Below are 23,084 nucleotides of genomic sequence, written 5' to 3' on the forward strand. Positions count from 1 at the left end.
TGTGTGTGTGTGTGTGTGACTGATGTTGATACTACATACATATGAGGTGTGTGTGTGTGTGTGACAGATGTTGATACTACATACATATGAGGTGTGTGTGAGACATGTTGATACTACATACATATGAGGTTTGTGTGAGACAGCTGTTCATACTACATACATATGAGGTGTGTGTGAGACAGATGTGGATTTGGTGTTTAGTCAATACAGTAGACCAGTAGCGAACCGTGACCTTTAAACCTGGGCCCGCTTAATAAACTGCAATAAAGAAAAACTGAGACGACAGTACAGCTTTAAAAACGCAATAAACAATAATATCTGTACTAGATAACGTCTTAAGCAAAATAAGTTTCTAAACAAAATAAGGTTCACAGCTCCGTGGTTCTCGGAAGCGGAATATGTAAACAACGCGCACGAGGACGTCAAAGGGATGAATCGAAACTAGCTAGCGGTGGTGCTAACGACAGCTAGCGTCGCCACAGCGGGCGGAAATTATCATACGGTTAAGCCCGCCCACTAAGAGAGAAGATATGATTGGTCAATTTTGCTGTCATTTGAAACTGGTATTGTGCTGAATTATAACTGCCAGGCCCTCTGTAAACGAACAGCGGGCATCACAGTCCTGATAGGGGGAGACACAGGCTCACAGGCTTCCACTTAACCCCTCACCTTCCAACACAGATTGAATAGACACGGGTGAATATTTTATTTGCTTATATTTTTGTAATTGTTTAGATGTCGAATGTCAAACTGTAAGTAGATAAAATAAAATTGGATAATTATATATATAATGCTTTGAGAATATTTTAGGCCCTCTGAGAGGGCGTAGAGGGCCCTGACGGTTCCCCACTGCAGTAGACAATTCCAAGGTGAAAGACATCGGGAAGTAAATAACCAAACACTTCCTGTGTCTTGTTTTTCAAAATCACCACATAACATTGAAAGAAGCTCAAATGGCCCATTCACCCTTACAGCCTTGTGATAATGACATTTGCCTGAGGATGAATTTCCAAAACTCTTCCTGTAACCCATCAGCGTAATGCAGTTTGTGCTTTGAAGGTCATTTGGAAAAATGGTGTTTGGAAGGACTTCTGCTTCAGAAACACAAGAATATCAAACTCAACTGATGCAGATTTCAACTTAAATATGTAATTAATTTAAAGAGAAGGATAAATGGTAGTAGCCAGCTATGGTTTCTGTTTTCTAGTCCTTTTAATATGAAAGGAACTAAAGCATTAATGAAGCATCATTAAAGTAAATTAAGGTGTTATTTAAATAAACTAATGAAGCATTTGAAAATACATAAATCAACAAAGCATTGTTATTAAAGTGTGACAGATTACAGCTACTTCAATTTGCTGTTGATCATTGATCACTGGTCCAGTAAACAGACCCCGTGGTTCTGCGTACACACAGGCCCAAGGCTGAGGGAGTGGTTCCCATCACGGTGAGCTGGGAGTGTAATCTCCTAAGAGCCCTAGTACTGCATACACAGAAGATCAATAACCTGCCTGTAACTACTGAGCTATCAAGATGATTAAATCCAGCCCATACTAATGTGTGTGTGTGAGCATTAAGGTGGGTGATATGGCACCATGTGGTTCTGCACATGTAGTTATTTGCCTCGGTAGGATCATGAGTGACTTTACAGCTAAAGACTCACAGTAGATCCATCAAAGTATCATTGATAATTCATTATCAATCATAATTCATCAATATCATTGATAACCATGCCGCTTTCATGTTCCTTGTTTCTGACTCTCACAAACCCTACTCTAACCATACCCTGACCATACCCTAACCCCTACGATAACCCTAACCCTAAGTGCATGAGTTTTAGCACTGCTGGGAACAAAACTGTCTTGTTGCCTGGTAACTGTAAAAAACACAGACAAATTCCTGAGGCATTTGTACATTTAGAGTTAGGAAACACAAACACACTATACTCAGACAGACAAAACATTATTTTTCATCTTTGTGCAGGATATACTGGTCAAACCCCCTAGTGACACACTGAGGTATTCCAGTTAATTAGCACAGTAGTGTATCTATCGTAGACAAGCTACACTGGTGCAGAGAGCTGCTTCTCTGACTGACAGAAGTGCTGTTTACTGTGTGCTTGACAGACCAGCAGAAACAAGACTGACGCAGCAGAGCGAGGATGACAGAGCTCAGCTCATTAGCTCAATAGCTCGTTAGCAAGACAGTGCTCCCCTGGGCTCCCACCTGCAGGTGTCTATTAGGAGTGTCAGACATTCACAAGTCAGAATTTTTAATTAAGGACTAGAGTAGCAATATTTTAATGCTGTCATACATGACTTACCTAATGCAAGCAAAATTACACATTTCATTGTGACAATAGTTGCCCTCCTAAAATAGTTTAGCAACATAAATATCACACTCACACAGCCCTTATCTCTGAGTTGTAGGTGAAAGGTTACCATTCCTGCTGCATTAACTACACACACGGCATCATGGCTGTATTTCCGTTATCCTGTCCACAGCTCCCTTCATGCCAACAGGGCAGGGGTGTGTCTGTAGACCAGTACAGGCGGAGCTGCCCCTTATACATCAGGTAAGATACATCAGGTAAGATACACCAGGTAAGATACATCAGGTAAGATACATCAGGTAAGATACACCAGGTAAGATACACCAGGTAAGATACACCAGGTAGCTATGTGGTGAAATGTGTGAGCATACCCATTTTGTTCAGTCCCACCCTTCCCAAAAATGAAATGACAGCCATGAGTTCGCTGATCTGGAGAAGTAGTGTCCACATTTACATGTACGCACATACAGGTTTACTGCGTATATAGTACGTGAAACAATGCATCTGAGTTTAGTCATGTACACTGACAGGGACAACCTGCAGGACCAACGTGATTCACAGACCTACACAAAATGGACATGTATGAATTCATACCTATATCCATATACACATTATATGCACCCGAAATTTCATTACTTAGACCCACACAGTGCATTAAAAACATCATTTGATACCAAAAGGCCTATAGCACAATTTATTCTATTCTGATTTTATTCAGTTATTTTTATAGTTGAAGCAGTTATAGTGGGAAAATAAACTGAATTAGTAGTGACTGCTATTGTTGGTGACAAATGTCTGTCTGACAGCACTAACTGCAGAGGGGATTGGGGACTGCACCCACACAGTAAGTCATCAGTTATTGATCAGTTTACACTTCCACATAATTACCCAGCTGGAGTGTGATTGCTTTCCCGAGTCAATCATGATAAGGTGCAGGAGTATGTGCGCAAGGCTATCAAGGAAGTGTACATGATTGCTACAGCAGGGGCCTCTCGGTGGGGGCAGGTGGAGGTAGGTGCTCCTCGCAAGCAGCATGTGTCTGGGACATGCTGGCTAGAAACCCTGATTGGGCACATATTACAAAACCAAAAGAAAACAGAAACTTCAATCTGCTGTAACAGTAGTACAACACTGTAAACCCAAAGACTCCTTGTCTGGAACCATGTTAAACACCATTAAAATATTTATATTCAGTTTTTGAATCAAATGCATGCTAAATAATTCACTTTGCCTAAGGTTGTGTGGTATCCCTGCATGGCAAGGAAAATCATGCATACTTCTGCTTGTACAGCAGGACAATATCACCACGTTACACAATATTACATGACATTACACCACACCACATTCTCCTTCCTCTGTGAGAGCAGTGACATGACTGACTGTAGTTCTAAATATTTACAGGTAATTTACATGCTGATTGAAGAATTCATGATGGTGTTTTTCAAACACAGATGTTTCATACACACATTTACTATTTCAACAACTCTCCCTGCTTTCCAGCATAAATATGTCAAGTAAATGAACATTAAAATATTGTCAGTGTTACTCACTGATACAGGTAGACCTGATAGAGAGCTGGGGGATAGTCATCAGTCCAATACCCTAGTCTTAGTCCTCTCCAATACCCTAGTCCTCTAAAAGACCTTATGGTTAGGGTTATGACCTGGTACCTACCCCATCACTGATTGGATTAGGGTTAGGGTTATGACCTGGTACCTACCCCATCACTGATAGTTAGGGTTATGACCAGTGTTGCGAATAACGCCGTTAAAAATAACGGCGTTAGGTAACGGCGTCATTTTGTCAGTAACGGGATAATATAATTAGTTACTTTTTTAGTTTACTTTTTTTAGTAATTAGTTACTTAGTTACTAGCCTGCTGATTAAAACACATTTCCTGGCTTCTGGCAGCATTTTAATAACATTTGATTAAAAAGATATTTAAATGCATACATTTTTTATATAGACAGATTGGACTGCAGGAACCTAAACCAGTGTAGATTTATTCTAGTTGTTGTTCTTCTCATTCTAATTTTAATGGCTTTTAAAAAAATTGTCATTTTGCAAATTACTGAATATGACTATAGATAATTGGTGCAATTAAAAATACTTCTTCCAGTTCAAGCCATTTGTAAACAGAAAAGATTCACAGGGCAGATTTGCTCTGTTCCCACCCTGACGGTTTAGCAGTGTGGATCTGCTGGCCGATGGCAGAACGGTTCGCCCACTGGGCACATTTTGTTTTGTTTTGAATGTGCTTTTGCTTCCCCTCCCCATACCTGTTTCAGACAGACACAAACGTAGCAGGTATATGGTTTGACTGCTCATCCATCCTGGTAACAACCCTGCTGCCAGCATTTCTTTTACACAGCGTCCAGTTAATGCTTCACGGGACTGTCGTTTAAAAATGACACAGTGCAGCGCGGTGCAGGCGAGTAATAGTGCTGACAGCTGAGGCCCCAGTGTGGGGAGATGTGGGCTGGGGTTCGGCTGATGGATAGACAGAGCCGTGCAGAGGCGGACATTTGATTATTTTTCCCAAGCTTAACTCGGCCATGAATCACAGGGAAAGGCAAGGAGAGGAGCAGAAGGGAGGAGGGGAGGTTTGAGAGGAGGGGAGGCTTGAGGGGAGGAGGGGAGGTTTGAGGGGAGGAGGGGAGGCTTGAGGGGAGGAGGGGAGGTTTGAGAGGAGGGGAGGCTTGAGGGGAGGAGGGGAGGCTTGAGAGGAGGAGGGGAGATTTGAGAGGAGGGGAGGAGGGGAGACTTGAGGGGAGGAGGGGAGGTTTGAGAGGAGGGGAGGCTTGAGGGGAGGAGGGGAGGAGGCGAGGCTTGAGGGGAGGAGGGGAGATTTGAGAGGAGGGGAGGAGGGGAGGCTTGAGAGGGGAGGAGGGGAGAAGTTAGGCTGACGTGTGGCTTCACTGCAATGCTTTTAGGGAAACAGAGCTGATACTACTGGCATGCCCAGCAGGCTATACATCACTATAGTATTAACATAGTATTATGTTGTATTAACGAACTACACACACACCCTAACCCTAACTCTGCCACACTAACCCACTCTTGTCCCCTAAACCCTAAACCCTAAACCACTGCTCCTTCTTTATGGATGATCCCGATTTCCAAGTGTGTGGAAACTATGCATACATGTTTTGTTTGACATCATAACTTCTGGAAATATAAATTAATAAAATACACTGAATAATTTAAAGTCTCTCTGATTAATCTGGGTGTTTGACCTCTAACCTCTTGCTATCTCAAAAAACAGTAACAGGCTTTATTAGCTCAACTAGAACTAAGCAGAGTCCTAATATGTCCACCTTCCTAATTAACAGGCAGTAATCAATCAATATGGCACACAAGGTCTGATCAATGCAGCACACCAGTACAGAGTCTCATCATCCTTATTTGCCAAAGTAAGAATGACTAACATAGTGTACTTGTATCGCCTTGCATGCACAAGTCATAGTGATGAATACAGCAGTGTTTAGGGTTCATAGCAGAGTGCCACACTACATATATTGCTTCCTTCAGGAATAAATAACAAAATCAGAATCTATAAATTTAGCCCATGTGGTTATGAACTGAGTAAGAACTAGAAAAGTGGCCAGCAGCGATAATCCAGCTCCACATTCCCGTCTCCTGTGTAGATCTTGTTAGCTTCAGCGTCCATACTCATAAATCTTAGAGCAGTTTGCAGCAGTCCTCACACAGTCTTCATAATAAACTCTCCAACATCACTTGTGAACTGAATCCAGCTCTTTAACATACACCAGTCCTGACTGAGGGCAAGCACATTACAACTGAGCATGTTGTCGAAGTCTCTCGAGCGCCTTTGTTAGTTAGATGTGATAAGAACAGAAATGTTGGTTTTAGCTGTCTTACAAGCTTGTAGCACAAATGTCCAACCAGAAGGTTGGAGTTTTGTATTTAGGCAGTAGGTTAAGGTAGAACACCAGACTAAGCTTTGAAATAAAAGGCATGGATAATGTCTGTTCTCAGGAATCGTAGGTGTTTCAACTCCTGTAGAAAACTCTGTGTTTCAACTGACACATCTGCTTGGTGTGCAACTACCCACAGCCAGAAAACCTTTGACAGTGTCAAATCTTTGCTGTGCTGTGATATGCTGTGTTGTGCTGTGCTATGCTGTGCTGTGTTGTGCTATGATGTGATTCACAGGAGCAAACAGTTATTGTGCCACACAGCATTTTGTCCAGAACCTTAATCCTAACCCTAAACTTTGTCTGATCTGTCCACACCAGCCCAGGTGCAAAGTTCAGGATCTCTGACTAGTGCCTTTTCACTCAGTGTCTGAACTCTGCAGGTCTTCTTGAGCTCATCTCTCTCTCATTTGAAGTTTATGATAAAATGGGAAAAAGATCACTAAAGCACTTGAACACGATGATAAAATTTAGAAGTGCAGTAATAAACTGACCTACGCATGTTATGAGATCGGCTCTTTGTTCTTCATCTTCATTCTTCCTCTTCTTCATTCTCATTCTTCCTCTTCTTCCTCTCATCTCAGAGACCAACATTCATCATTCAGGCAAAATAAATCCTGAATGTTGCAGAGACTCCACAGGGATTAAACAGCATCACATCAAACACGGGACAGTAAACAACACACTGTCTGATCTCTAGCATGGCCCGTGGACACACACACGGACACACACACACACACACACACACACACACACACACACACACACACACACACACACACACACATATATATACTCGGTCTTTAAATAAGTTCATATATCATGTACTGTTCTGGCTCATAAATGTCTTTTCAAGAATGTTGTGGGGAAATTCACTCAAATATATTCAAATAACTCAGAGATTAAACCATTATGAGGTTAAGGAGGGGTCCTTATTGCACTATAACACCAAAGGTGTGTGGACACCTGACAGATGGTTCCAGAGGTAGGCTGGTATACTGCAGGACAGCAGGTGGCCCAAGAGGCCAGGTCTGTGCTCACAGATGGCCCCATTAAGCCAAAGACTTTAGATTCAAATGACACAGATCGCTGGGTGACTGCAGGGCGTATGACCAAAGCACAGAGGAACGTGATCCCACTTCACCATCTGCAGTAACATCTTCATTTTCACAGAAGTAACCAGAAATATGCTAATGATGGTCATAACTTAATATCATCACTCGATAGTCATCACTCCTTCTAAACTGGTGGTAGATATCTTAAACATGCACAGCTCAAAACAATTAAAACTGGTTTACAGATGTCTAAACGTTACAGATATCTGCCTAATATTGGTAGCCTATTATTGACAACACACATCAATAACAAAATGGAAAAATGACATTGGAATTTCTCCAAACTCTGATTTTTTGACGCAACAGTATACAGTATAATGATGTATAAAAACATGTTGTCTCCAGAAATAAATATCTTTAGCTTATTCAGTGCAGCATGGCTCACCTCACAAATTCTGTGTTCAAAATGGATGCAGATGCATATTCAGCTTTGTTTAGTAATATTGCTGATTACTTGCATTAGGTGCCAACCAGTCTACACTGTATTTTGTGAAAACTGTAATTTTGCCATCAGAGTGGTAACCCAGCTGGACTTGCCCAGTAAACACAGGAACCCAGTATCAATCTCTCTAGATCTCTAGCTCTCACCAAACTGTTCCATCCAAGTGGAAATCAAAGCATCTATTGTAACAGCGTCCCCTTCTGGCAGCCTTCGATATGCAGTTGCAGTGTGACACATTCCATCAGTGTCTGTTTTGTGGCATGCACCTGTTATGATTCGTTACCTCACCTCCATCAGTTGGTGTGTGTTACCTCACCTCCATCAGCTGGTGTGTGTTACCTCACCTCCATCACCTGGTGTGTGTTGCCTCACCTCCATCACCTGGTGTATGTTACCTCCATCACCTGGTGTGTGTTACCTCACCTCCATCACCTGGTGTATGTTACCTCCATCACCTGGTGTGTGTTACCTCACCTCCATCACCTGGTGTATGTTACCGCCATCAGCTGGTGTGTGTTACCTCCATCACCTGGTGTGTGTTGCCTCACCTCCATCACCTGGTGTATGTTACCGCCATCAGCTGGTGTGTGTTACCTCCTTTTTAAATGTAACTATAACAGAGGTCACTAACAGGCGGACCGCGGTCCGGATCCGGACTCGAACGCAGTCCTGTCCGGACCCAATCTCATTCCTGATTAACTCTGCAAATTTCTGTTTCCGTGGTCCGCAATTTGGATACGGACCCAAATGTCATCCCATCTGGACCCAGAATAAATTGTTAAAAATATTTTTTAATATATTTAATTTAATATAATATTTAATATAATATTTTTAACATCTGACCTGTGGTCCCCCCCCCGGACCACAGGTCAGAGCTATCTGCCAAATTTGTTTTGTAATCAAAATATAGTTGATTAGCCCTGAACTATAACATCAAACAAATACCAATATCACTATATATTCATCAACCTCATTTACATACATCAAGCTTGCGTACATTATCAGACATTGTTAAGAAGGAAGTGGTGACAATCAGCACAACAGGCTATATCGGGGTCATGCACATGAACCTAAGAACCATCTGGCATGAGAACACAGCACAGAGCACCGAGAACACTACACAGAGAACAGAAAAAAGCACACAGAACTGCACAGCACACAGAGAATACAGCACAGAACACCATAATTAATTCCTCACATTTGTATTTATTACCGTATTGTTCAGGAACACTACTAGAGCACACACACATGTCCTTCCAGGTGACAAAAAGTACTGATGTTTTCTGGAATATTTCACTTGTTCGTACACTAGTGGCACATACACACACCACATACAAATATAGTTTCATTTGCAACAAATAATACACCATGTAATCATAAATCTTCACCTGTCAAGCAACAGAAATAATTGTTGGCTACTACTTCATAAAGTACAGCACATTTTCATCTAGGTTCTGACAGACTGCAATATACCACTGACAAAACAGGGCAGGTGTTCAAATAATGAAAATTAAGACAATGTTATAATATTTTATATCAACAATATCCAATAAAGTGACAACACAATATCAACCAGTGGAGATATATAAACTGTTGTGCATTAGTCTAGATTATTACGCCACAGTGAATCATCAGATAAGATGTGATAGAAATGACCTGACGATGGTTCACATAACTACCAGACTACAGCTGAGTTTCTCTAATGAACATATGAAGAACACTTTCATCATTATCACCAGAGACACCATAACAGCTGTCATAACACCATAACAGTTCATATTACTGTACTGGGATTTTTTCTCATTTTTGTTTTTCAATCTTTTTATTATTTTATGTGTTTCTATAAGAAACTTGAAGCTATAGTGTCATTTGTATAAACTGCACAAGAGAATATGTTTGAGATGTGTTTGAAATACAGTTTCCTCCACATAAAGTACTCATCATTATAAACTATATCACAACATACAATGTTTAATGGCTAAATATAATTGCTATAACATAATTATTGTAACCAATCTAAACAAAATAACAAAATAAGTTTCTTGCCTCGCATCAGTGTATCACATACCACACAGCCTGCAAAGTTGCACTCTGGGAGTTTCGCTTCTATGGTTTAGAGAATACATCATAATCATGAATATGATTTTATGATGTATTATCTAAACAGACAATGAAGTACAATTATCTATTTTTGTACTATCTTGAAAATAAGAATGTTTAACTGACCCAGCAATTAACGCTAGTTTCTCTTAACGCTAGTTTCCTTTAAGGATGAAACACAGATCTCTATTCACACTCATTGAAATCTGGACTCATTTCTCCTTCCTCACTAAGCACCTCTGTGTTCATGAACGTTCCTGCCACAGCGACTACAGTCTTCCGTCTCACTGGTGCTGTGATCTGTGACAGGATGATGTTCTCATTCCCAACAAGAGTTGTCTTATCCATTATTTCCCTGCTGTGCTTAGAAACCACAGCATCCAAGAAGTCGTATTTGTGTGAGAGCACCCCACTCTCAAAGAGATACCTGGCCAGACCAGAGAATACCATGTTACTGAGGAGGGATGCCAACATGGCAACAGTCTTAAAGGGGAACTTCTGAACAATATTGTGCTCCACATCTTTTGTGAGATGGTGGACCTTCTCCTCCTCGTACCAGCCTGGATAGTAGATGAAAGGCGGCAGCTTTAGGTAGGGTTCCCCCCCACCGACGCGCAGAAGCAGACCAAACACGTAGGCAGCCACTGAGCCGTAGGTGTTGGTGCCCTTAATAAACAGCACGCTAATCAGTTGGGGGAAGATGATGACATAGACCAGGTCAGAGCTCAGGTACCACAGGCCATACACGGTTCCTGTGAGAAGTGCCAGGGCTGTTGCCATAGCACCAAACACGAAGATAGTGATTCTCATCACCCAGACGATCTCTCTGTCAGATGCCTAGAGACAGTAAAGATGAACATATTAGCTGAAACATTTAATAAATAACAGCAATGTGTGCAAGAGGCTGAGTTGCAGAGAATAGTGGAGAGGTGCATTATAGTGAACAGTGAGAGAATGAGAAGCAGGGTGTGGTCTGGGTGTGGTCAGGGTGTGGTTGGGTGTGGCCGGGGCATTGTCAGGATGTGGTTGGGGTGTGGACATGTGTGGCCAGGGCATGGTCATGTCGTGATCAGGTTTGGTCGGGTCATGGTCAGGTTGTGGTCCGGGCGTGATCAGATTGTGGTCGGGTGTGGCCAGGGCATTGTCATGATGTGGTCAGGGCGTGGTCAGGTTGTGGTTGGGGCGTTGTCAGGATGTGGCTAGGGTGTGGTCAGGTCATGGTCAGGTTGTGGTCCGGGCGTGGTCAGGTTGTGGTCAGGTGTGGTCAGGATGTGGCCCAGGTGGTCAGGATGCTGCTGTAGCTCACCTGCTGGAGCTGACAGGACAGGATATAACACCACAGTGATGGTTTTGGTTGCTAGCGAACACACAAACTGTCATCGTGTCATCAGTCACTCAGAGAACATGTGCTAAATGCTACAGATGTAGGAGTGCATGTATGTTGCCTTACTGACTGACGGAGCGCCAGCTGGTAGATGTTACGGGCAAACATAGAACTAGCAGAAAGAATGGATGAATCAGCTGATGACATCACAGCGGCCGACACCGCCCCGAGGCCAAAGAAGGAGACAAACGGTGGGCACAGGTACTGCAGGACGATGGGCAGGATCATGTCTGATTCATCTCTCTCTGTTGGTGGGATGGAGCCGTAGGACGTCTGGTTCCAGTCTGATGAAATGCACATCCTTTTTTTCATTAAATGGAAATCCGTTAAATTAAAATAAATTCCTGAGACCTTGCACTAAATTATTATATGAAACACAAACAGACCTAGAGATCTATTCATGAGTAGCCCTGAAAATACATATATGTTTACATGTTGTTATAGTAATATTTAATCAATTTGTTTGTTTGTAAGAAGCATTAGTGCTTTATTGCCATGTCTTTTAGAAGTGAAAACATTACTCTTGCCTCTGATGCTTTTGATAACTTTGACTCTTTTTTTTCTCTCTTTTGCAACAACACAGAAAACATCTGTTTATTTGACTTTTATGCACAAGCTTGTGATCAACAAAATTAATTAAGCCCCCTCAGATGTAATATTCACTGAATTCACAGTTAAATCTGCACTCTTCAAATAGATGACAGAAGCCATCTGGATCCACAAGTGAGTCATGCCTGTTCAGACACACCAGGCCTTCCAGTAATCCAAACTGAATTCCATACACACATCTACACTCAGATCTACTCTCAGATCCACACACTCAGATTTACACACATCTACACACTGAGATCTAAATGCTCAGATATACACATACATTTACGCACTCAGATCTACACTCAAATCTAGCAAAAACAAGACTGATCAGATTGTTTTGAACCTTCAGAATCAAAATGATTCCAAAAGTAAAGGTGTGATTTAGAAAGCCCCTCTGAACATAACAGAGTGATTCTGAAAGCTCCTCTGAACTTTACAGGGTGACTCCGCACCTCTCACCTGTGGAAGCTCCTATAGCTCCAATCAGGACCGAAGGGGCAGCCATGACCAAGCAGCCAAATGCGGCCAGGAAGGAGAGAACCTGGGCATATGTGGCAGAGGAGGCCGAGAGAACGCGTTGGAAATAGACCTGCCAGGGGATTCCCCCCAACACCTATAACACACAGAGTCACCAGTGTAAATACACACAAAATAGACCTGCCAGGGGATTCCCCCCCCCCAACACCTACAACACAGAGTCACCAGTGTAAATACACACAAAATAGACCTGCCAGGGGATTCCCCCCCCCCAACACCTACAACACAGAGTCACCAGTGTAAATACACACAAAATAGACCTGCCAGGGGATTCCCCCCAACACCTATAACACACATCCAAACAGGTACAGACTGAGAAACAGTACAAAGGATTGAAGTAAAAAAAATAGTGGGCTTAATCTGCAGATGTTTATAAATTACCTGTTCACACTAATTTTCTACAATCGATTAAACCAAAATCCTGAATCTGAATTTACACTGAAAGGATTAAGGGACACTTACTAGGAGTAAAAAGTTGTCTGCCCACATCCAGCCATCTGAAGGATGAATTGAGCCCAGCCAGGGAGTCTGGAAGACGTTTTTCACTGCTGTGACACCAATGTCTGACACTGCGGGATTAGCTAAAGCAAAAGGCACACTGATCCACTGGAGAGAGAGAGTGAGAGAACTGTATTGAACACAAAAGCACTACTTAAACACTTACTAAACTATTAATACCTAAGGACATTTATTAAAATGCACTGTGTGTACAGCTCTGTGGCAGTACTGCCTGAGAAGATCATAGTGAGAAAATGCTGAGAAAACTTCCTTCCAGTCTTTTGCAAAACAGAACAGAAGTAACAGAACTTAATATAAATAGCTAGAAATATAGAAGAATTTATGATGCTGCAAAAGTGCACATAGAAAGTGCAACACAGAGTGATCAATTTACTAGGTGCACCTGTTCGATAACCACAGGTAACAGGTAATGATAGTGACATTTCGAGAAATAAACAGACACTTGTAAACTAAAAAATGAGAGTTTTAATAATACACCAAGTGAGACAGAAAAGGGTCAGTACAATGCCGTAGAAAAACAGTCCAGATCCAAAATCATAGAGCAGCCAGAACAACAGAGATAATCCAAAAGACCAGAGTGAACAGAACAAGGGGCAAACCAGAATAAGACGAAAGAAGAAATGCAGATCAAAAAATGTTCAGCATGCTTTCCAGGGGCAGGTGGGGCAGGTGGAGTGAGTGGAATGAAGAGGCATATATAGTGACAGGTAACAGGATACAGGTGTATCTAGTAATGGGGGGAGGAGGAACATTGGTGCAGGAGCAAAGGATTCTGGGTGTTGGCTGTGTTGTGTGACATTGACCCTAATAGACCTGTAACAGGCAAACCCTAATAGACCTGTTCCACATGTAACAGGTTAACCCTAATAGCTGCACCTGTTCCATATGTAACAGATGAACACTAATAGACCTGTTCCACATGTAACATGTTAACCCTAACATACCTGTTCCACATATGACAGGTTAACCCTAATAGGTGTTTACAGTCAGTTGTGAATTGCAGGGCTGTTGTCAGGGACAACCAGCGACCCTTCTCAGAGCCTTGGACAGGAAAGTGGGGCTTGCGTGTTCGTTACATTCAAAGACACAATGAATGAATAACTCTTCTTTCTTTTATATTTCATAAAACAAAATACAAAAAATCGCAATGTCAGTTGCACAGCTGGTCAAAATCTGCCTGTTGACCCACCTAATATTTGATCAAAGTGTAATCCCACGTGTAATTCCACTATATATGAAACGGGAGGAAACAGTTGTGCTGGATCACAGAGACGAGGCATGACCAGGCACGCACACAGCAGCTACAAAAACTGAGTGTGCAGAAATGCAGACAATAAAATGAGCAGTGTGCAGATTCACATCCAGAACATCACCCCATCAAACTTCAGAGAGCATGGTGATATTAACATCACACTTATTAAGTTGGTTAATAATCCGTAAAATGATCAGCCCTAACTATAATAATGTCATAGCTGACATGGCCCTGACCTATTAAACCAAAATGAGACGGGCAACTAGCTATGCAGCCAAAACTGGTTTACACTGTCACATATATATGACTACTTACAAAAACAGTAAAATTCAGTGACAAAATTAAACTGACCCAGTCTTAGCTGGATGCATTTAATATGTCTATACTGCAAATACACTTGTCAGTACTGCACAGACTGTCAGTACTTGTCAGTACAGCACAAACTGATTACATGAATGATGTAATGATATAAAAGATGATATAGACTCTGACCCAAGAGAGCATGCAGTCCAAACATGCAGAGGGAGAGCAGGTGCACTTAATAAACTGGCAAGTGTATCATGTGTCTTTGCCTCCTTTTAATATTCACAAATAAAGTGAAGTGGTTTGATGCTGAGGAAGGAAAACCTCTTCATTCCCTTTAACAGTGGATGCAGGAACCTGCCCGGCACTCACCAAACCTACGAAAATGCAGAAGAGTTGAACCACATCTGTGTAGGCCACAGAATACAAGCCACCCACCAGCGTGTAGAAGATGGCAATTAGAGCAGATATCGTGACAGACATGTTGATGTTGATGTCAACTATCACACTTAAGGTTGCACCTGTGGGGGATAATAAGGTTGGAATTATGAAAGGAAACAATTGGTACTTAAAGTATAGTAGTCATTTTAGTTTCAGTTGTCATTTTCAGCTCTCATGTTGTCTTTTTTAAATGTGGTATTATCTTGTAGTTGCTATCAGAAAGTGGGTTTGATTCCTTCATGCTGGAAAAAGCTGGAAAATGTTATCAAATTAAACTGATTTTAGCTGCTTTTACTGTAGTGTGAGTATAATCTGAATAAACATGTTCATTCATACCCAAGGCTGACAAAATGGCTGCAGACCAGAAGATCTCTCCCATTAGGGCTGGAATGAAGATCAGGCCTCCCATTCTCTTACCGTAGAGCTGCTGGAAGGGGTCCAGCATAGTCACGTATCCTCGGGAGCGCATAGGCTTGGCAAAGAAGAGACCACCTAAGACAAATAGAGAGGTGAAGAGAGGAGAGGAGAGGAGAGGAGAGAAGAGAAGAGAAGAGAAGAGAAGAGAAGAGAAGAGAAGAGAAGAGAAGAGAAGAGAAGAAAAGAGAAGAGAAGAGATCCAGGTCCAGATTTTTTGTGACAACTCAATATCAACCAGTGGGGATATATATATACACACACACAAGGTTTATATATACAGTATATACACAAGGTTTCCACAGAAACAGGATGTTTTGGACAGAGGTCCTTCATCAAATATAGTCTCTGTGTGTGTGTGTATGTGTGTGTGTGTGTGTGTGTGTGTGTATGTGTGTGTGTGTGTGTGTGTGTGTCTGAGTTCTCAGTGCAGCGTATTATATCTCACCAGATATATATGATCAGTCTGAATTACTCAGATTCACATATAAATATATAGCAAATTATTAATATTATACCTGTTGTAAAGCATATGGAAAATGAGGTAGATGGTGGACTAGGGTGATTTTGTATTATTCAATCTCCCAAAGGTTGAAGGTAGCTTACCTACGACCAAGCTGAGCGCATAGCCAAATGGAGCCTGTGCCCAGGCCAGGCCATAGCCAGGCAAATACACGTGCTCTGCTGTTCCGTTGATATATCCACCACCAACCCAGGTGGCTGAAGAGTGACAGAACACAGATGAACTCTACACCTCCACACACATCCTCACACTTTCACACACATCCTCACACCTCCCCACACACACATCCACACACCTCCTCACACTTCCACACTTTCACACACCTCCCCACACATCCTCACACCTCTACACACATCCCCACACCTCCCTACACTTTCACACACCTCAACACGCATCCACACACCTCCCTCTCTAGTATGTGTGGCCCTGTTTGGGTCACAATGTCTCTTTGTCAACTTGTATGTCATATTTTATGTCAACTATTTGTCACAATTTAGCGTATATAAAATAATAATCGTATACGCTAATAAATAATGTACATCAAATGGCCACATCAGAAAACTAAAGCATAATGAAGCAGCTACCCTATCACTCATTGTGATTGCCTGTTTTTATTAGTAATTGTTCCACTGTTCCAGAAAAAAAGGCCTTCTCAAATAATGGGGTAGAACATCAGGCGGTTTTACACTTTAAACAGTATTTATTTATTATTGAACAGTATTTATTTAGGACTATTTCAGCAGTCATTAGCTGCTTAAATACAGAACCTTTAAAGGGTCATGAAAAACATAACAGACATCACAGACTGTAATATTGAGAAGAAAAAAACGAATAATCTACATTCTTCGGTATTTTTATCAAGAGAAATTAGTGTAAACACATTGACTGGATTTATTGCACAACTAAACGAATTGTCTACTGTCTGGATCGTATCAGACAATCGAAGAAAACTTACCAGTCATTGTAAATGCGCCAACGAACAGCCCAATATCCCGTCCCCCGACCATTATAGACTCACTTTGATCTTTACCTTCTGCTACCCCAGAATTTTTGTTTTTCCATGCTGCCCATATTCCAACAAATAAAATGATCACGTAAAAGAAAACGATCGCAACCAGTCCCTCCACGTGGATAGCCATCTTCCACTGCTCGGGTTATCCTCCGCGGAACGATCCGAATCTCAGTGAGCGCTGCTGGGAGAATCATACAGGCGACCGAAGGGACTACAGAAGGCGCTTGAATGAAGTGAATGTCGACTAGATGGACTGATAGTTTACATAAATTGATTCAATAGCCCACAATTTATTAAAACTTAAAAATACAAAGACTTTAGTGGCCCATGAATAACTTATTCCTCAGACTTGTCAGTGTTTCTTCCAAAATATTTAGACGTTTATTTAATTTAACTGAGGAGTCAATGAAAGAAGCATTACAAATAAATTGTAATAAATAAAGTATTTTTCTTATCAGAACCGAGTGACAAAACCCTTTGCAAAAATAATGTTTAACAACATGCGCTTCCGGTGATTTATTAAGGAAAGCGTTTCCTTCCCAAGAAAGTTTATATAGAACTGGAAACAGGTATACAAGTAAAATACAAGTCGAATTCCTGAAAGCTGGAGTCTTCCTAACATTCAGATACAGGGCTCTCAAGTTTTGGATTCATGCCAGAGTGTGAGAGTTGTTGACGGGGGGGGGGGGGGGGGGGGGGGTTGTATACGTTGTATATCGCGATCGATCGCCAGTGGAGGGCGACATAGATATGGATCGGAGGTAAATAAACTAGATTTTTTTTCTCGCCGTGTGAAATCGGAGGTGTGGCGTGTGAGCGTGTGAAGACGGTCAAATGCGTGTGTCACACGCTCAATGCGTGAGACTTGAGAGCCCTGTTCAGATAGAAACAAAAGAGAAAGGAGAAACGGAAAAGACTTAAAGACTTCGACCTTTAGCCTACAACTCAAACTTAATAGACATCTATAAATGGTTGTGGAATTTATCCTGAGATTAAGATGATGGAAACGAGCGCTAAGATCGTAGAAAAGGTCGGTAGTGCTCCCATGTGCGGCGTATACCGGCCATCCCAGCAGACGGTTTCAGGGTTTAAGGCTCCTGTTTTTCCCGAGCCCATGTACGTCACCGCATCTGGAAAGCACCCGAACTTATGTACGAGTGGGTCAGATTTAGCTGGGTTCGTTTTAGGGAAAATCTATTTAGACCGAACAGGAACACTGAAAAGAGCACGATGTTTAGATTCTGTACAGTATATTCATGATATTAAACCATGATATATCCATGATATTAAAGTTTAGCAGCAATGTAGGTTTTATGTAGATTCGACTTTAAATAGCCAAATAGTTGATACTATCATACTTTTCAATAGGGAGCTCCCGGAATATTATAATCCTGGGGAGGCTTTATCAGATGTCTGTGTCTGTGTATAACTGACGGTCTTTGTGGTTGAACTGAAAGCTCGTGCTTTCAGATTTCTTGTGTATGTTAATATTGTTCGTGCACCGCATACCTCGCATTTAATAGCGCGCCCCCGAAATTGCTTAGTACAGAGCACACAGTGAGTGCGCGCAGCCCGCCCACAGCTGGCGTGTTTCGTCTGAACACGCGCCCCTGCAGCGCTGTCCGCGGTGCTGAAGGCGTGTCCTGCTAAAATCTGCTAGTTAGTCACGCAAAAGTTGACAGAATTTAGTTATAACTCATGCACTTGTTGCCACCTTGTGGAGATCTGTGTTTTTGTTTCAGGCCATTTACATTTGCGAAATGGAATTTGACCTGTGTTAGATCTGTAGAACACCTAGTTCCAACAACAATTAATAAAACTCATATTTTGCTTGTTCTGCTTTGTATTTCCAAAAAAAGCGCATTCTTGTTTGGCAGCGTACGTAAGGACAACGTGCAGCGTTTATCAACGTATACAGATTACTGCAGGCGGCTCTTCTGTGAACCTGAATATAAATGTATTTCTTGCTCCAAGCTATTTTATAAAACCAAATGCTTTTTACTTACAAGTGGTTGCTAAAATGTATTTGAAGTTGAAATCGTATTTTCGTATACATACTTGATTAAAAAAAAATAAATACAATCATACAATGTCTGTTTCATGCCTGATTTTCCAAATGGGGTGACCACACAGGATGATGACATACATTCTGTATTATTTGCTGGGAACTCAGTTAGTTCAGTTAGTCCAATGATGTTGTACAGTTTCTTTATGTCTTTACATTATTAAATTAAAATTACAATTAAAATGATTTCCATGGCCTTATTGTTATTAGAACTGTGCTATCAGTAATATCTTAAATAATCAGTAATCAGTAACCTACAAATTCATGATTATTAACTTATTATTAATAAAACATAAATAAATATCTGTACATTCCTGCACACTATTGGAAAAAAATGTATGCATGTACATTAACATTTAGCTTGTGCATTTAGTGATCAGATGATAAACAGCAGGTTTGTGTAGTTGGTTTTACAGTAACACATCAGCAGCAACAATGTGTCACCCAGCAACAGAGCAAAGGTCAGGGTTAAGGTCAGGGTGTGGATTAGGGTTGGGGTTGGGGTTAGGGTTAGGGTCAGGGTCAGAGTTAAGGTCAGGGTTAGGGTTAGAGTCAGAGTCAGGGTTAGGCATTATTGTGATGAGTTTCACTACCACCAACACTCAGCTTTTCAGGAAAACTACAGCTATTGTTGCAAAATCATTATCTCTCCTGTATTTTTCCTCTTGTAAAATGTTAAAGATTCATTTCCTTCAGTGTAAAAAGGCGTTATAAATTATGAAAGTGGTCTGATTACAGTTCAAAATCAGAATAAAGACTATGGTTTTGTCATGTAATATAACCATCAGTCCTTGATTTGGGTGAAAGCAAAGACTGATTATTCAAAATTTCAAACAAAGGCATCGAAAGTTCAAAACAGATTGAAGTTCTTCTCCATTTCAGTGTCCCAAACCCTAAACATCTTCACTTCTATGTTACTCAAACATCATTACTGGGTCTGTCTTCAATGCTAGAGGAAGACATGTCATTATGAGGCCTGGCTTCGATGCTAGAGGAAGACATGTCATTATTGGGCTTGTCTCTGATGCTAGAGGAAGACATGTCATTATTGGGCTTGTCTCTGATGCTAGAGGAAGACATGTCATTATTGGGCTTGTCTCTGATGCTAGAGGAAGACTTTGGCTCTGCTGAATGATAGCATTCACACGCTGTGTGCCCGTGGAGGTCTGGGGGCAAGTGCACAGGGTTCAGGACTGGACACTTGTAGTTAGGAGAATCTGCTTTATCCCAACACGCTGCGCTGAGCACTCCACCACCAAAAATACTGAAAATAGCAGAGGCAAAACCAATATATACACACAGGCCAACCTGATACTTCATCCCGCTGGTGGAGAATGGGTCATAGGCGTCTCGTATTACATCACTGGCCGTCCAGGACGCTGTAATAAGGCAGAGGATTCCAGCAGAGATGAAACACACACCCCCACTAACAGCGATAGGGACCTTGGCAGGGGAGTGCTGCAGACATCGGGTACACGTCATCCCAAAGACAGAGATGACAGTGGCCATGATGGAGATGGCAGCGGAGAGAACCATCAGAGCCCTGGCGGCCTGCAGATCCAGCGGCAGAGAAAGCATTGAGCGGTGGACCTCACACTGGTAGATGCCTGTGGTGTGGCTGACACACTCCATCCACAGCCCTTTCATGTAAGAAGTGGCGGTGATGAGGTTGGAGGTGAAGTAGGCCGTGTGGCGCCAGTGGGGCAGGACCAGGGCCACCAGCGTGCCGCTCAGCCCCAGCACAGCCAGGAAGAAGCCCAGCAGCTGCACCGCCACGTTAGCCATCACTGCCGATTAGAGGAGACACTTCTGTTGGGAAACGCAGACAGCAAATCCTCCCATCTGACAGTCAAATTGTAATCAACTTACCTGGAATCCCTGTTGAGTTCTCACTGCCTGCATGTTTTTTGTTTTTTATTTTTTTGTCTATAAATTTTCCGTAAAGCACTTTGTATAGCATATGTGTAAGGAAAGTGCTAAACAAATAAAGATTATTATTATTATTATTATTATTATTATTATTTGATAAGCTTAATCTGTTTACAATTTTTTGTGCATGAAAAGTGCATGAAATGTTTGTTACCTAGAAACATGAAATAATACAAAATAGCAATAAATAAACGTGAAATAATGCACAATAACAATAAATAAACATGAAATAATAATAATACCAATAAATAAACATACACAACTAATCCTAACCCTAACCCTAACTCTGGCTTTCATATTGCAGTCTTCTGCTATTTAATGTATTGCTCCAAATTTTAAAATGTTCAAAATGTCTTAACAAGCAGGTGCTAAATAATGCTCTATCACATTATTTATACATTTAGTAATGAGCTATATGAGTCAGCATTACTTTTTAAAATCGATTATCTGGTGATGACTTTGGTCAGTTCTAAATGTACAGCTTCAATATGTACATAACTAAGGTATTTATCATGCAAATTCTTGGTCACTAAAACTGTATTCCTATATTTTGAAACTCTTAGCCCTGCAGGCCTGTACTGGATCAGTGCCTCTCCATGTGACACAAGGCTCTCAGTGAGACAGAACACAAGCATCCTATTGTGTGGATCTGTGCAGATGGAGCAGATGGGTACTAGAAACATGTCTGTATTCTGAAGGACCCAGCAAACCTGAATTTACACGAAACCGCTCAAATAACAACTAGTTAGTGGTACAGTTCTGGTGCTGAATGCGTCCTCTTACCTGTAATGCAGGCTTTGGCTGTCACAGATGGACTTGCAGTTGGGCTCCGGCCGCTCACGCTCTGTCCGCATTGCTGGCCCTCCTTCAGCTGTGGCAGCTACAGTCCACGCTGGTGCAGAGCTGGTTCTGCCTCTTCTCGTGGATGAACAGGTTATTGTGCTGTCGGACGGCTGTGTGTGTATGTCGTTAGCACTTCACTCCCAGGCGTTTCCTGGTCTGTCACAGCTAGGGCGGATGAACAGGATGTCCGACTGAAACAAAAGCTGGACAGATCTGAGGGCCAGGACAGACGGCGTGTGAAAGCAGCCACCACCATACTGCACATCAAACAAAGCTGCACTGAGTAAGCCCATTTACACACAATAATGTTGCATTGTAATATACATAGATGAGGATGATAACAATAACAACACTGATAGTAATTATAATCTTTTAGTTTAGAAAGTTAATTAAGTTATAAGCATTAAATATATATTTAAAATGTGTATTTCCAATATTATTTGTATCCAATACTATAAGTTAATTCTTTTGAAATTAAACATCATTGAAATAAAACCTTTAGAAATGTTATATGAAAAAATGTATTTATGTCAGAGTAATCATTAACATGTATTAATTATCTCAGGGTAACCATTAGCATGTATTGATTATGTCAGAGTAATCAGTAACGTATTAATTATGTCAGAGTAATCATTAACATGTATTAATTATGTCAGGGTATCCATTAGCATGTATTAATTATGTCAGGTTAGTGTTGTGTTGTCAGATGTTAGGTGACATGATTATTAAGTGATGTAGTTTTAGTTATGTCTCTCATATGGGACTCACATACAGGTCTGTTAAAGGTTAGGGTTAGGATTAAAGGTTAGTGTCACATCCTGTTACAGGCTAAAGGTTACAAATGTGACACGCAGGAAGGCAGGTGATGTGTCAGGAGTGACTTTAACACATAACACAAAATAAAAGACAAGTGACATGATTAACAAAATCAACTACAGGAGCAGTGGATAGAGGGAGACATAGACAGTCACGGTCACAGAAGACAGCCACAGCACAAAAACTGGGACAGATACGGTAACAGAGACAGCCACAGCACAAACACAGGGACAGACACGGTTACAGAGACAGCCACTGCACAAACACAGGGACAGACACGGTTACAGAGACAGCCACAGCACAAACACTGGGACACGGATACAGAGACAGCCACATTTCAAAATGACAGGGATAGACATGGTTACAGAGACAGCCAAAGCACAAACACAGGGGCCGACATGGTCACAGAGACAAGGCAAGGCACGTTTATTTATATAGCACCCTTCATACACACTGGCAATTCAAACTGCTTTACACAAGAAAAGAATACAGACAGATACAAATACATCACAAAGACAGGGACCG

General features: G+C 41.5%; 2 protein-coding genes across 4 annotated transcripts; both read right to left on the reverse strand.

The window, feature by feature from the left end:
• Nucleotides 1-9,013: 9,013 nt before the first annotated feature.
• On the reverse strand, nt 9,014-17,428 carry LOC143512140 (high-affinity choline transporter 1). Of its 2 annotated transcripts, none has more exons than XM_077002113.1 (8): nt 16,850-17,428; nt 15,978-16,091; nt 15,375-15,449; nt 14,889-15,037; nt 12,905-13,048; nt 12,365-12,518; nt 11,378-11,595; nt 9,014-10,764 (listed from the first exon to the last, which is right to left on the reverse strand). In XM_077002113.1, exons 1-8 carry the CDS (start codon nt 17,031-17,033, stop codon nt 10,114-10,116), a joined length of 1,689 nt encoding a protein of 562 aa, XP_076858228.1. In that variant the 5' UTR covers nt 17,034-17,428; the 3' UTR covers nt 9,014-10,113. The 2 variants fall into 2 exon arrangements, with proteins under 2 accessions (XP_076858228.1, XP_076858227.1); XM_077002112.1 differs by having other exon boundaries at nt 15,294-15,449.
• A 179-nt stretch (nt 17,429-17,607) lies between these two features.
• LOC143512141 (claudin-14-like) lies at nt 17,608-21,822 on the reverse strand. 2 transcript variants are annotated; one of them, XM_077002116.1, is made up of 2 exons: nt 21,684-21,821; nt 17,608-20,780 (listed from the first exon to the last, which is right to left on the reverse strand). In XM_077002116.1, exon 2 carries the CDS (start codon nt 20,754-20,756, stop codon nt 19,890-19,892), a length of 867 nt encoding a protein of 288 aa, XP_076858231.1. In that variant the 5' UTR covers nt 20,757-20,780; nt 21,684-21,821; the 3' UTR covers nt 17,608-19,889. The 2 variants fall into 2 exon arrangements, with proteins under 2 accessions (XP_076858231.1, XP_076858230.1); XM_077002115.1 differs by having other exon boundaries at nt 17,611-20,758; nt 21,684-21,822.
• Nucleotides 21,823-23,084: the final 1,262 nt, after the last annotated feature.

This window comes from Brachyhypopomus gauderio, chromosome 4 (genome assembly GCF_052324685.1).
Source record: "Brachyhypopomus gauderio isolate BG-103 chromosome 4, BGAUD_0.2, whole genome shotgun sequence".
NCBI classification, from domain to species: domain Eukaryota; kingdom Metazoa; phylum Chordata; class Actinopteri; order Gymnotiformes; family Hypopomidae; genus Brachyhypopomus; species Brachyhypopomus gauderio.

Coding starts and splice junctions, on each gene's coding strand:
- LOC143512140 (XM_077002112.1), bottom strand. CDS start 17,033: ATGGCTATCCACGTGGAGGGACTGGTTGCGATCGTTTTCTTTTACGTG. Junction 15,450..15,977: donor TGCGCTCAGCTTGGTCGTAG/GTAAGCTACCTT, acceptor TATTTGTCTTAG/GTGGTCTCTTCTTTGCCAAG. Junction 10,765..11,377: donor AGCTGGCGCTCCGTCAGTCA/GTAAGGCAACAT, acceptor TACTGTCTCTAG/GCATCTGACAGAGAGATCGT.
- LOC143512141 (XM_077002116.1), bottom strand. CDS start 20,756: ATGGCTAACGTGGCGGTGCAGCTGCTGGGCTTCTTCCTGGCTGTGCTG.